The 12,581-nt window shown below is 34.6% G+C and overlaps 2 protein-coding genes across 2 annotated transcripts; one reads left to right on the top strand and one right to left on the bottom strand.

Annotated features, from left to right (window-relative positions):
- The first annotated feature begins 7,136 nt into the window (after positions 1–7,136).
- On the top strand, positions 7,137–10,149 carry LOC107798189 (putative F-box protein At1g60180). Its single transcript, XM_075229408.1, has 3 exons — positions 7,137–8,127; positions 9,024–9,203; positions 9,733–10,149. Exons 1-3 carry the CDS (start codon positions 7,309–7,311, stop codon positions 10,048–10,050), a joined length of 1,317 nt encoding a protein of 438 aa, XP_075085509.1. The 5' UTR covers positions 7,137–7,308; the 3' UTR covers positions 10,051–10,149.
- Positions 10,150–10,771: 622 nt separating this feature from the next.
- On the bottom strand, positions 10,772–12,032 carry LOC107798191 (homeobox-leucine zipper protein HAT9-like). The gene is made up of 3 exons (XM_075227842.1): positions 11,688–12,032; positions 11,232–11,311; positions 10,772–11,136 (listed from the first exon to the last, which is right to left on the bottom strand). The coding sequence occupies exons 1-3, from the start codon at positions 12,030–12,032 to the stop codon at positions 10,821–10,823; spliced, it is 741 nt and encodes a 246-aa protein (XP_075083943.1). The 3' UTR covers positions 10,772–10,820.
- Positions 12,033–12,581: the final 549 nt, after the last annotated feature.

Here is a 12,581-nt window from a genome sequence, read left to right on the forward strand (position 1 = left end):
AAGTGTAACATTAGAACTATTTGTGCATGGAAGTTTAACTTGTTGCCTTGTTGATAATTCATAAGTGGTGTGGGTAATTGTTGGTCCCAATTGATGTGTGAATGACTCACCTCTGATTAGCTGTAATGGTTCTTAACTTGTGGAGGTGGGAACAATTTTATTTGCTTGAGGACAAGCAAAAACTTAAGTTTGGGGGAGTTGATAAGTGGGGATTTTAACTACTTATTAGCGCCTTTTAGCTTTTGTTTTAGTCCAAAAGCGTTTAATTATGTTCCCGAAAACTAATAAAATGTGCTTAATTGCAGGAATATTGGAAGATGAACTCCCGAGATGAAATCCAACTCAAGAGGGAGTAATCTGAACTCAAACACATAAAAGGCACAGAAACTCAGAAGTATGGACCGCAGAATACCATCTGCGGTTGCAGGTTGGGAAGGAAAAGCCATCAGAGTTTGGTGCAAAGTACGGTCCACACATGAATTGTGCGGCCGCAAAAGCTGGGCCAGGAGAAAAGTTCAGAGAAGATGCTTTTCAAGTCCCCCAGAAGTGCGGCCGCAGTTACAATTGTGCGGACCGCAGAAGAGCAAAATGCGGCCGCAGTTACAATTGTGCGGACCGCAGAAAGAGTGCATTGCGGCCACATACTAGAATTATGCAGACGCAGACTTCCAATCCTGTCAAGCTGAAGAAAAGTGCGGACCGCACATGGAATTGTGAGGCCGCAGAACCTCCCGAAGGGCATTTTTGTCCGAAATTTTCAGCCATGTATACATAGACGAGTTTCATATTTTTAGGTCAACTTTTGACATCAGCTGCTACAGTAGCCGTTTCCTTTTACTCTTTTTAGTAGTTTTTCATATTTTGAGCTATTTGAACATAGATTTTATCATTTTAATTAGCAATATGAGTTTAATTATCATTTTTTCTTCTTTTTCTTTCATTTCAAGTATGAGTAGCTAGATTTTCACTAGGGTTGTGACCCAACCCTAGTGTGTAAACTTAATGGGTGTTTAATTTAATGCTTGTTTCTGGTTGAGTGTTGATTATTTAGCCTTGTTCTTGCTTTTATTTGTGGAATTAATGGTTGCAAACATTAGTTCATGCCTATTTGACTTGGTCTCTACTTGAGAAAAAGAGACTTATTCTAGGAAAACTTAGCTAACAAGAAATTGGGTCAATCGAGAGATTGACAATCCCAATTAAAGGGTTAAACCTAGAGATAGTAACAACCTGAATTGAGCTTTTTATCAACCATTTTGTTCAATACCCATTTGGATTTGAGAAAGCCAAATCGGGCAAAATCACTCTATGACCGAGAGATATTGAGTGGGTAATTGAGTGTTGATAGCTATAATACACCCCTACCAATAAAATAAGCTTTAAAGTTTATATCCCATTAGGCAAACACCTAGGTGAAGGTCATAGCCCTAAGCCTTTTTATAACATTTGAAAAACAACAAAAATAATTTCCTAGTTTTATTTCTTAAATTGCAATCGTAGTTTAATTTAGACTTTAAAACAACCCAATTTTGTGGAAGTGCAAATTTAGATATACAAACTCACGCGCTACGATATATACTACTAACGCCCATACATATATCTCCTTGCAGAATTCGACCCCGACTCTTGTTGGGTATTATTATTGTATCAATCGTTTTCATAACCTCGAATTGAGGTGTGAACATGGACGAGATCAGTAGCTATTGTGATCAGAGATATGGCTATGGGTATATGTGTGATGTGTTGCATCGTGTGGTTGTACCTTATGCGTCGTGTGGTTGGCCTTAACTGTGATAGAACACTTGCACAAGCATACACGTAATTAATCACCCCTATCGGTTTAAGAAGGTGGATCCTGATATTATTGATCATTCATACATACCCTCATCTACTTGCCTTCTATGTGAGAATTGTTCTATTGGCACGTGCGTCGTCCGTGCAGTTACCAGTTGTAATGAGGGTACAAGTTGCTAAGTGATTAGGGTTCACGAATTGGGATCCATGAATTGTGAACATTTTTGAGTTTTGGTACCTCGTGGGGATTATTGGATAAACCTGGTGTGAAAGCGGTTATTCGTATCGAGTTGCTACTTGTCTTTCCTTTATTTATTTTTTATCGGATTTAAACTGTGTCCAACCTACTCTACTGTGTTAATATTTGTGGTGTCTCGCTGCTAATTGTTGCTTCTTTTTCCTATTGCAAGCACCGTATTATTGTTGTCATTATGCGTAGTTCTGTCGAGATATCATACTCTGTTAGTTCTATACCTATACTTGTTCAGGTTATCCAGTCTAGTAGGTGTCTTGACTGTCCCTCGTCACTACTCCACTGAGGTTAGTCTTGATACTTACTGGGTATCGCTATGGTGTACTCATACTACGCTTCTGCACATTTTAATGCAGATTCAGGTAATTCGGAGTCAGTCGATCGCTAGCTAGCTGTACGGATCTTGCTGTGGAGATTCAAGATAAACCTGCTATTGCGTTCACAGGCCTCGGAGTCACCATCGGTTATTGTACTTGCACTGTTTTATCTCTATTTCGAAACAGTTGTATTTAGAGGTTTTTGTAGCAAACTCAGTAGAACTTATGACTTGTACTACCGGTTTTGGGAATTGTAATTGTGTATAAGATTTTTATCCCATATTCTTCGTTGATGGTTGATTTCTCCGATTAATCCAGTAAGTGTTAGACTTACCTAGCCTTAGAGATTAGGTGCCGTCATGACATCCTACGGAGGAAAACTAGGATCGTGACATTTACGTAGTTGTTAAATAGGTAAATTTCGTCTTAATAAAATTAGATGAATGTCCTAATTCATACTTGAAGACAGATCCGTAGACGTGTCCTGTCTGCTTGAACTTGACCAAGACAACTTGTTTGATACTTCAAAAGGATTGGTGAAATAGAAAAGGGTTGATCAATTTTACCTAAAGCCTCATAATATTATCTTTTTCTTTTGCGACTCAATTGTTTTTGAAATAACTGACGATTTCTGATCAAAGCATGAGTTGTGCAAATAAGATCTTGACTTAACACAAATGGATGTGGTTAGACTTTAATTTTAAGTTATCTTGTGATTTATGAGGATAAGTAGATATGGAGTTGGCATTAATTTCCACATTAGTACAAATGATGACGATATTAGCTGTTATAAACTATCTTTTTGTGCGAGCAAATAAAGTGCGATAAGTCCAAGGTCAAATACAAATCCAAGTTTATAATTGAAAACTAATAGATGTGAAGAGACTCCAATGCTATATTATCTAGTGGTCTATAAAGATAACAGGAGATAAGAGTAGAGTTATCATAATTTTCCTGATTTGTACGAGTTTGAAATCAGTTATAGATGCTACAGATTTTCTTTTGTCCTTTTGCTCCCAAGTCAATAGTTTATAGGCAAAATACTAAAATTAGTGTTCGTCATAGCATTTACCACTACTTCCTCCTATTTCAAATATTAGTCATTTTAACAAAGTTGATTTATTTTAAAAGTATTGGCGTTTTAGAAAAACAAGAAATTATTTATGTTACTTTTTTTGAATATATCCTTATTATTCCAATTAAAACTAACAAACTAGAGCTATTATATATATCTTTCTTAAGGAGTGTGCGAAAAATATGAAAAGGCAAGAGAGTAAAATTTGACCATAAAAATAACAATCACCAAACTTCAACAAAAAGCACCACTAGTGCAGGGAATACATTAGCTACACTAATTAAGCCAGAGTTTATAACTATGGATATGACCAGACTTCAATTCCAGATTATCTTTATGTGTTTTACGAGGATAAATATGAACTGAAATTAATACAAAAGTTAGTAGATTTTGTCAATTTGCCACTCCCAAAATAGGATAATTAACTTAAATATCAGTACAAGTTCTACCAACTAAAAAAATATATATAGTTTGATGAGTTTATGAAGCGCTATGTTTCTCTTGCAGTTCAAGAAGTTTTAAGTAAAAAGAATAAGAGAAAATAAAAAAAATGGTATATATCGATAATATGCTAAAGTAGTTGGAGTAAATTTTAGCAAATTAATGGAGTAATATTTTTAACATGTGCTAATTTGAATACTAAAATTAACATTATTATGCAACTTAGTACTAACATTTTAGATTTAATAGATATTAAATTCAAAACTTATTATTTTATTTAAATCTTATTACATTTTTCGCTTTCTTAATCACTTTCTATTTAAACTTCTTAAGTAAGTATAATGTTCAAGAAAGTATATTTCTCCAACAAAATCAAATCACAATAACAAGACCATAAGTTACAAAGATATTACTTTAAAGTACATAGTAATCTTTTTTATGAATTATTTTTCTATAATATACTTTTTATTTATTTATTTAAATATATTTTACAATGAGTTTAATTTTATTATAATTTTGTGACTTAAAAGTTATAGAGCGACAAAACATAGCTTGGATGCATGAAGAATGACATTGTCACAACCTGAAGTCATGTGTATTTTTTGAGCAATTAACATATAATTCGAATACTTTAGCGTAAAATAGAATAGTTTCATGACTTGAATTATATAGTGGCTAAAGTTTATGGACCAAATGTGAAATTAATATATGAATGAGTTTGAATAGCTGGAAATACATATAGTAAATAGGACTTTAATTAATTTGGAATTGTGAGTGCAGTTGATTAAGATAAATATTGGAGACCGTGAAAGTCGAAATTGAAGCTGTTAAGTGTAACACCGATCTTGGCCCAGTTGAGGGTTTCCCCTTTAATCAATTTCTGAATATTTGCTTAAATAGTGTTTTTCTGCTGCAATGGTGATTCAGTCCTCACTCAGGGAAGAAATATTTTGTTATAATTAAACCAAATAATACTAGTATTGATGGCTTGTTGCTGCTCTTTCATAGTAGTTATTTAAAATTCTGTATAATTTTTTCAAATCATAGTAGTATTAAGCTCTTTTGATTTGAATTCATGCATGCGTATATGAACCATGAAATATGAATCCACACCGTGGTATTAAGCTCTTTTGATTTGAATTACATATTTATTTGTGTAAAAACATTTATGGGGCTATGGTTTTAATCCTAAGATTAAGCTCAAGAATTTGAAATAGATGTGAAGGGTGTTGATTCTGTCCTAAAACTGTACTTTGTGAGCGTGAGAGCTACTCATTTTAGAAATTTGCTTATTATTTAGTTTTTACAATAAATAAATTTATTGGTAGCTCGGGCGGACTCTTGGACTATGTTATTGTTTGATCGAATTGAACCAAGTATGTTTTTATCTTTTACTTTTGGGAAGAAATCGATGACAGAGAGTGCGGTTAGGAAGTATGCTTGCAATTTATTTAGAATTCCAAAAGGGAAGAAAAGTTGATCTACAAAAGTATTTGGGGTCAAGGAAATTCGGATTTAGTTTGTGTTGAGAGAATCGATTGTTGGCAATGGAACTGGAGTTATTTTTCCGCTTTAAGGCGAAAATGCAGTTTTTTATTGACGATGGAGTCATCTTAGACGCTTGTGGTCGCTGGAATCTAGGTCAACGCAGTGGCACTCATACAAATTCAGATAAAAGAGCGACGTGGTTTCTGAATACTTGAGGTAAATACCATGATTATTCCTTTTTTTCATTTAAGTAAGAATTTCTCAATTTGGGTAGCTTTATATGGTAGGATCAAGGTCGCGTGAATAATTTAGGAATTTAATATATAGGAGTAGTTTTAGGTTTCCTGTTATGGTTGTGTTGTATTTTTGCGACGTTATACTGCTTTTATGATTGGTTACATATAACCCTTGTGATATGAAGTTATTGACATATATATAATTTTTGACTTATTTATTGCGAAGCGAGGGTTGCTTATAGCGGACGGTTGCATGTAATTTACTGACAGCAAAGCATGCACCAGAGTGAGCCTAGTGGCAAGATATTTTGGCCGAAAACGCCCGATATCCTCTATATAAGTTTCGTGTAACACTGTAATTTTCAGAAGCAAAACTCATATCGTTTCTGTACTAAATAGGCGAGTGTGTAACTTGCGCTAAAAGAGGGCTTGATTTCTCGTCTAACACTAGAAAAATCAATCCTGAAACAGGTATATGAAAAAATGTTATGCTATTCATTCTCTTTCCTTTTGGATAATTGTTAACTTTATGGCTGGAATCGCTCATATGTTTATACAGGTTCATTTTTGGTAGGGGCGTTTAGGTTTGGCAAATCTAGGATTTTGCATTGTGTTTAAAATGTTGAATCCTGAATGAGAATCTTGCTTTGATTTAAACTATATTGGATCTTTCTTTTATCAATGCATCTTATGATTTTCAGTTTCTTTCTGTTTCAGGGTATAAAAGGTCTAAGTACTCTGGTTTTAGATATTAAAATTTTGTCTTGCTCCCTTTTATGGTTAAAATTTGGTTTGAGTCTATTGTAAGCTCGATGCTATATATGAGATTTTGGATTGAGGTCATCTACAAAAGAGAATTGGTATACATTTTATGCACTTATCGCATTTGTGTGCCGGTAAACTTTTGGTAGGGCCCATTCAGAATAGCAAATCCGGGTTGCTGCGTTGTTTTCAAATTTTTGGATCTCCGAATAAAATGTAGTTATGTGACGTTGTAACCTGAGCTGCATTGCTACTTATTGGTCCATGCGTTTCTGTTGATATTTTTTAGGTTTAGATACTAGAAACTTGTTAAGCTTTTCTTTTAGTTTATGATTCTGTTTGTTTATCTTTTAGGTGGTTGCCTTGGATATGTGCGCATATACATTTCTTTTTCCCTTAAAACTCTTCTAAGTGGATTCCTTTTGAAGTTTTTTTTTATATCAGTGGGTACTCTTAGAAAGAGATTGAATCTAAGAATACATTTGCCTTGTCTTAGAAACTTTTTAATCCAAACTATGAATGGTAATTACTTAAAAAGTTTCCCAATCTATTTGATCCCATGTTTTATCATCATGAATTGTTATCTCTAAATGGAAATTTAATATGCTGAGATTATCGCTCGAGGATTTCTCAGCCTGATTAACTAGAGGGAGGAAAGTTCTTTTTCTGTGCCTCTTGGTTTCTAGGAATAACATATGCTCAGTCATTTCATAGATTGCAATTTATCGCACCTAAAAATGTGCTATGTTGTCTTACAGAAGGAATATGTTTGCAAGGCAAAGAAGCTGTAACTTTAACGAAGACCGTATAAGTGGACTACCTGATGCCATCCTCATCCATATTCTCTCCTTATTGCCAACAATCGATTCTCTGAACACAATCTTGATTCGACGATTTAATCACCTCTGGCCATTCATCCACACACTCACTTTTGATCAATGCATGTTTCCGGGGCACAACTGCGTCTATTATAGTCAAGCTAATCGTCCTGACTATGACGAAAGGTTCTTGAACTTTGTTCGTCATGTGCTTCTTCTTAATAAGAGCCCAACTTTTTATAAGTTCTGCCTTGATTTTCATTTTAGCTTATCTCATTCAGTTCGACAGAGAGTATCCAGTAGAACAGACAGATGGCAGTATGACTGTTTGAGGAGTGAGAAAAGAATGGCTAATGAAATTGGTACCTGGATCCAGTTCGCATTAAATAAGAATTTGAAGGTCCTTGACTTGTCTTTCTCTGCACATGGTACATTTGAGCCCCAGGCTTATTATGATCTGCCTAATTTTGTTCTAAGCAGTCCTCATTTGGTTGAACTCCGATTGGCATACTGTAAGATAAATGCGAAAAAGAAGAGCGAGCTGAAGGCTCTAACAACATTTTATCTTGATAATGTTATGCTAATGGATCAATCGATGGATTATATTCTATCTGGTTGCCCGGTGCTTGAGGAATTGACTCTGTGGTTTTGCTACGGCCATAGAAGACTGGTTCTGCTCAATTCGAATTTAAAGACATTGGTACTTGGCATTAGATGGTTTGGAACAAGGATACACGTCTCCTGTCCAACTCTCCTATCATTAGACATGTCTGGAACTGTGGAGGTGCTGGATATTACCAATGTAGCATCTATTGTTGAAGTGTCTGTCAATCGTATGGAGAAGTTTGATTTCAAAGAGTACAATGATTATCAAGAAATGAGAATACTCCTCCAAACAATTACAGGGGCCAAAACTCTCAAGCTATGTTCCTGGTTTGCTCTGGTATGTGGCTTTTTCTCTTTCTCAACAACTTCTCCAGGTATATTTGAGATTTCTGACTCTATGGAGAAATAGCGTTTTAGGTGGACACACTAACTATAAACTCTTCTATTCAAGATATGGAATATCAATAAATTTATGGACCTGAGGGGTTATGGTGTTAGACTTTGTCTTTAAGGTCTCAGGTTTAGGCGTCCATCAACATTTCATGTACATTATGCATTCAGTTTTTTAATGATTTTGTACCTTGTGGTTGTCAGCACTCGTCCTTGATTAAATTGTCATTTTGTGTTTGTGCTTCTCTGCTTTTCTTAAGAAATTTCATTTTAATTTATCGAAAAAAGAAAGTTTTATTTTAATATCATCAGATTACAAACACAACCTTCTCATATTGTTTTTCATAAACTCAGAAATGGTAAATGTGCAATCAGCAAAAGGCATATTCTTTAATGTAGAGTCTTATGGAGGCTAGACAATAAAAACTCAGAGTATAGTGAAGCTGTCATATGACTGTGGGCTACTTCCTCTAAGCAATTTAGATGTCTGCATTTTCATGGTTCAGTTTAGCAAGCATTTACGTCAAATTTGGTGGATGCAGCATTCTTTGCTATTGTAAGCATCTCTTTGATTGCATTCTTTATCACATCAATACCTAAGGAAGAAACCTCCTTGTTTTCTTGATAACTTAGAAGCACCGTTCACAGTGCATAGGACCATTTCCTTTTAGACATAGTCCTTTTGGCCAACACAATAATTTACTTATGTGCTGAAGCACACACCAAATTTGTGCAGCGCATTGAATGTGTTTAAGAATGTTGACCAAGCATTTGAATAGCCCAATTCAAAAATCTATGTATTTAGTTTCTTTAACTTTTGTGTTTTATTTTTTGTTTGCCTAGGTATTTTCTTCATGGCAGTTGACAAATCTACCAGCTCCGACCTTCAGTTGCAAGATGCTTCACCTTCAATTGGATTTTGTGAAATGGCACTTACCAGGAATACTGAACTTGCTGAAGCACTGTCCTAGCTTGGAGAATCTTATCATCGAAATAACTGCTTACTATGATTATCCATCCCGAGTATGACAAAATTTAATTATTTTATTGCTGTTGCTGTTAACTGTATTCTTTGCAATGTTTGAGTCGAGCCTATTATCATTGACCCTAAAGATTTGGAAACATGTTGGTATCAGACACTGGTAGGACACAAATCCGAGTTGGCATGTTGGGATGTGTTGAATACTAACTTTGGCATTTTCCATTATTTTAAAAATAGCATTTTTAAATTTCATATAAGGGACCCTACTGTGAAATGTGAGTGTCTCTCTACTATATGCAAATAGGACTTTTTTCCCTAATCTCCTTTTTACTCATTATTTGGGGAGTCATGAGAAACCATCAAGTAGAAACATAAGACATCATGTTTCTTCAAGGTGGAAACTTAAATTTCTAAACATGTATGATTTTCTATGTTTGTTTCACAGTAACTATAGATGTATTTTCATAATGTGTTACCCTAATATTTTGTAGTTCCGAGTCCTTGTTAGTATCCGTTATACATAGCTCAGGACAATTCTTAACTGGATATTTCCTCTTGTGCTTATTTTAGAACGCAACCTCGTGGATTCACCCATATGACTTTGATGGAGATGAATTTTGGAATATGGTAGATACTCCTGTCCAGTGCTTGACTCATCACCTCAAGACGGTGGAGGTAGCTGGTTTCGTAATGGAGAAGCATGTGATTCATTTTGTGGAATATTTGCTCAGGAGTTCCATGGTGTTAGAGGAAATGGTGATATTCGCGGAGAAGCAGACGTGGATCTATGGCCCAATTACTCTTATGTCTGGTAAGGTTCAGGAATTCGAGGAGAGGCTAATGAATGCCCCAAAAGCCTCTGCCTCTGCTGCAGTGGTTTTCTATTGATGGTGAACCCTTCAGAATGATTTGCCTAGATAGTGTAAAAGTCATTTACACTGTCGGTGTTTATAAGTTGAACTTATGATATTAATGTGCAAAATGAATTGTGCCGTGGACCGTTTCCTGCATTTTCTGTAATAAACTGTTGAAGGGCTTTCCTGTTGGATGTTATACAGCTTTTTCTTTAAAATATTTTCTTTTTGTGAAATTGCTTTTACATGGGGTCCTAATAGAGGAGAAAGTTATGAATGGGCTTTCTATTATTTGTTCAGTTTTCTACTCATATTAGGCCTTAAAACTTACTTAGCAATGAGAATTTAGAGTTAAACAGGCCACTCTGTTGAGTTTTGAACTGCACCTTGTAACTTAATAGGAAGAGAACACCAAAAAACTGGGTTGCTATCAAAGTGTGGTAATACTTTAGCATTAGATTTTCAAGCATTTCATCATTTCATATGTTTTTTTTATATTCTCTTAAGGTAGTTGCATCATGTGGTTAGTTGGCTAAAAATCTGGAGTTACTGGACTACTTATTAAATTCGTTATAGGTAGCTTCATCTTATATATAATTGTTGTATATATATACCTAAAATGAAAAATTTAAAAACAATACGCTGGAGTTACAATCAATGAAGAAAGGCAATTTAGAGTCTCCAAAATTTGAAGAGAGTTGGTAAACCAGATTAGATTTATTAAACACTTATGAATTTTGATTCTTGCCCTACTTTATTTAATACAATTTTATATAATGACTTTGTGGTAAATAAGGGATACTATTAGTTTTTTTCATTGACAAGAATAGTTTCTGAATTTGCTTCTTTGGACATTGCATCATTAGCCACTTTTCGGTTTCCACAATCCAAATCACAATGCTTTTGCTCAGATTTGATATTCTCTGTTTTCTGGCAAGATGGACACAGGGCAATTGTCCTAATCTTGGGAAGTTGAAGATGAAAAGGTGATGCCCATTGATCAATCTTGATTGATCTTAGCTCTTGCAACTCTTTCTTTAGTCTACTATTTTCATCATTCAAACTTTGGCACCACTTCTTCAAAAACTCACAGTCCACTTCTGTTTGCTTCAGTTTAGTCCTTTATAACACAAAAATAAATGTTATAATTAAGAATCTAAAACAGTACAAAGAGAAAAATATGAAATAGAGGTATAGTAAATTAATGAGAATTACCTTGCTCTTCTATTCTGAAACCAAACTTCTACTTGCCGTGGCTTGAGTTTTAATTTGGCTGCAAGCTCTTGTTTTTGACCCTGCATATCAATCAAAATTTAGCCTATCACTCTTAACTCATTTGTTAAAGACATTTTCCGTCAATCTTTTTTGCGAGAGTACATAAAAACAAAAACAAAAAAAATAAGAAGAAGACTGGGAGTCGTGGAGCAACAGTAAAGTTGTCTTCGTGTGACTTGTAGGTCACGAGTTTGAGCCGTTGAATCAGCCACTGATGCAAGCATCAGGGTAGACTGCCTATATCACACCCCTCGGGTGCGGCCCTTCCTCGTACCCTGTAATAGAGCTTAGTGCACCAGGCTTCCCTTTATATATATATATATATATATATATATATATATATATATATATATATATATATATAAAGATGCAAACTTTAAGATATTAATGATATACCATAGCAAGTGTAATGTGCCGTTTGAAACTTTCTTCAAGCAAAGTGGATTGTTCTTTGGTAAGCCTCAGCTTCTTTCTCATACCATTCTTGTTGCTTTCACTGTTAAAATTGTTGTAATTTCTTGGACTTATACTTTTAGGGGCTTGCCTTTGGCCATTTTTACAAATTTTTGAGGTGGACCCCTCAGTCTTTTTCTCCTCCATGTCACTAGAATGAAGAGGAATAGATAGATCTAAACATATAATCTTCTTATGTTCTTCTAATTGGTTCTGTTTAGGTAATAAGTCACTTGTGGCAAGTCCAAGTGTGAGTCTGGTGTCACAAGTTTCATTATCATTTCCCATGGCATAGAGAGAAATGATATCTGCAAAAGAGAAAAGAATGAGTGAATATTATGGTTTGATTTGAGAATACTGAAACTGTTCCTTGAACAGGATCTAATTTATATGGTAAGAGTGGGAATAAGTATGTTTTGTTTCAGAAATAATGAATGAGATTGTTAATTATGTATTTATTATACAAAGTCATTAAAGTAGAAGAAGAGAAGAGAGGAGTGAAATAATAAGCATTTTGAGTAGTAATGGCAATTATGGCATGCGTTAAAACTAGGACTCCTTTTAGGAGACCAATAACTTACTTTGAACTATGACTTTGTTTGACTTGCCCCTCTATTTCCCAGAAAAGATTTTGATATATTCAAAGGGCTTTTCATATTCCAATTACTTGCACATTATTACTCATTTGTTTCTTGCGTATAGAAACTCTAATACATTTATGATTCTCATAAATTAATGAGAAAGGATTCATAATTTCATACATTTCGTAACGATAAGAATTATTTAGGACAAAGAGAAATCATGTAAGGTATTTGGCTGGTGATGATAATATCTGGA

The sequence above is a fragment of the Nicotiana tabacum genome, chromosome 2 (assembly GCF_000715075.1).
Source record: "Nicotiana tabacum cultivar K326 chromosome 2, ASM71507v2, whole genome shotgun sequence".
In the NCBI taxonomy this organism is placed as follows: Eukaryota; Viridiplantae; Streptophyta; class Magnoliopsida; order Solanales; family Solanaceae; genus Nicotiana; species Nicotiana tabacum.

Coding starts and splice junctions, on each gene's coding strand:
- LOC107798189 (XM_075229408.1), top strand. CDS start 7,309: ATGTTTCCGGGGCACAACTGCGTCTATTATAGTCAAGCTAATCGTCCT. Junction 8,128..9,023: donor TATGTTCCTGGTTTGCTCTG/GTATGTGGCTTT, acceptor TTGTTTGCCTAG/GTATTTTCTTCATGGCAGTT. Junction 9,204..9,732: donor ACTATGATTATCCATCCCGA/GTATGACAAAAT, acceptor TGCTTATTTTAG/AACGCAACCTCGTGGATTCA.
- LOC107798191 (XM_075227842.1), bottom strand. CDS start 12,032: ATGGGAAATGATAATGAAACTTGTGACACCAGACTCACACTTGGACTT. Junction 11,312..11,687: donor GGCACATTACACTTGCTATG/GTATATCATTAA, acceptor ATTGATATGCAG/GGTCAAAAACAAGAGCTTGC. Junction 11,137..11,231: donor TTTCAGAATAGAAGAGCAAG/GTAATTCTCATT, acceptor TGTGTTATAAAG/GACTAAACTGAAGCAAACAG.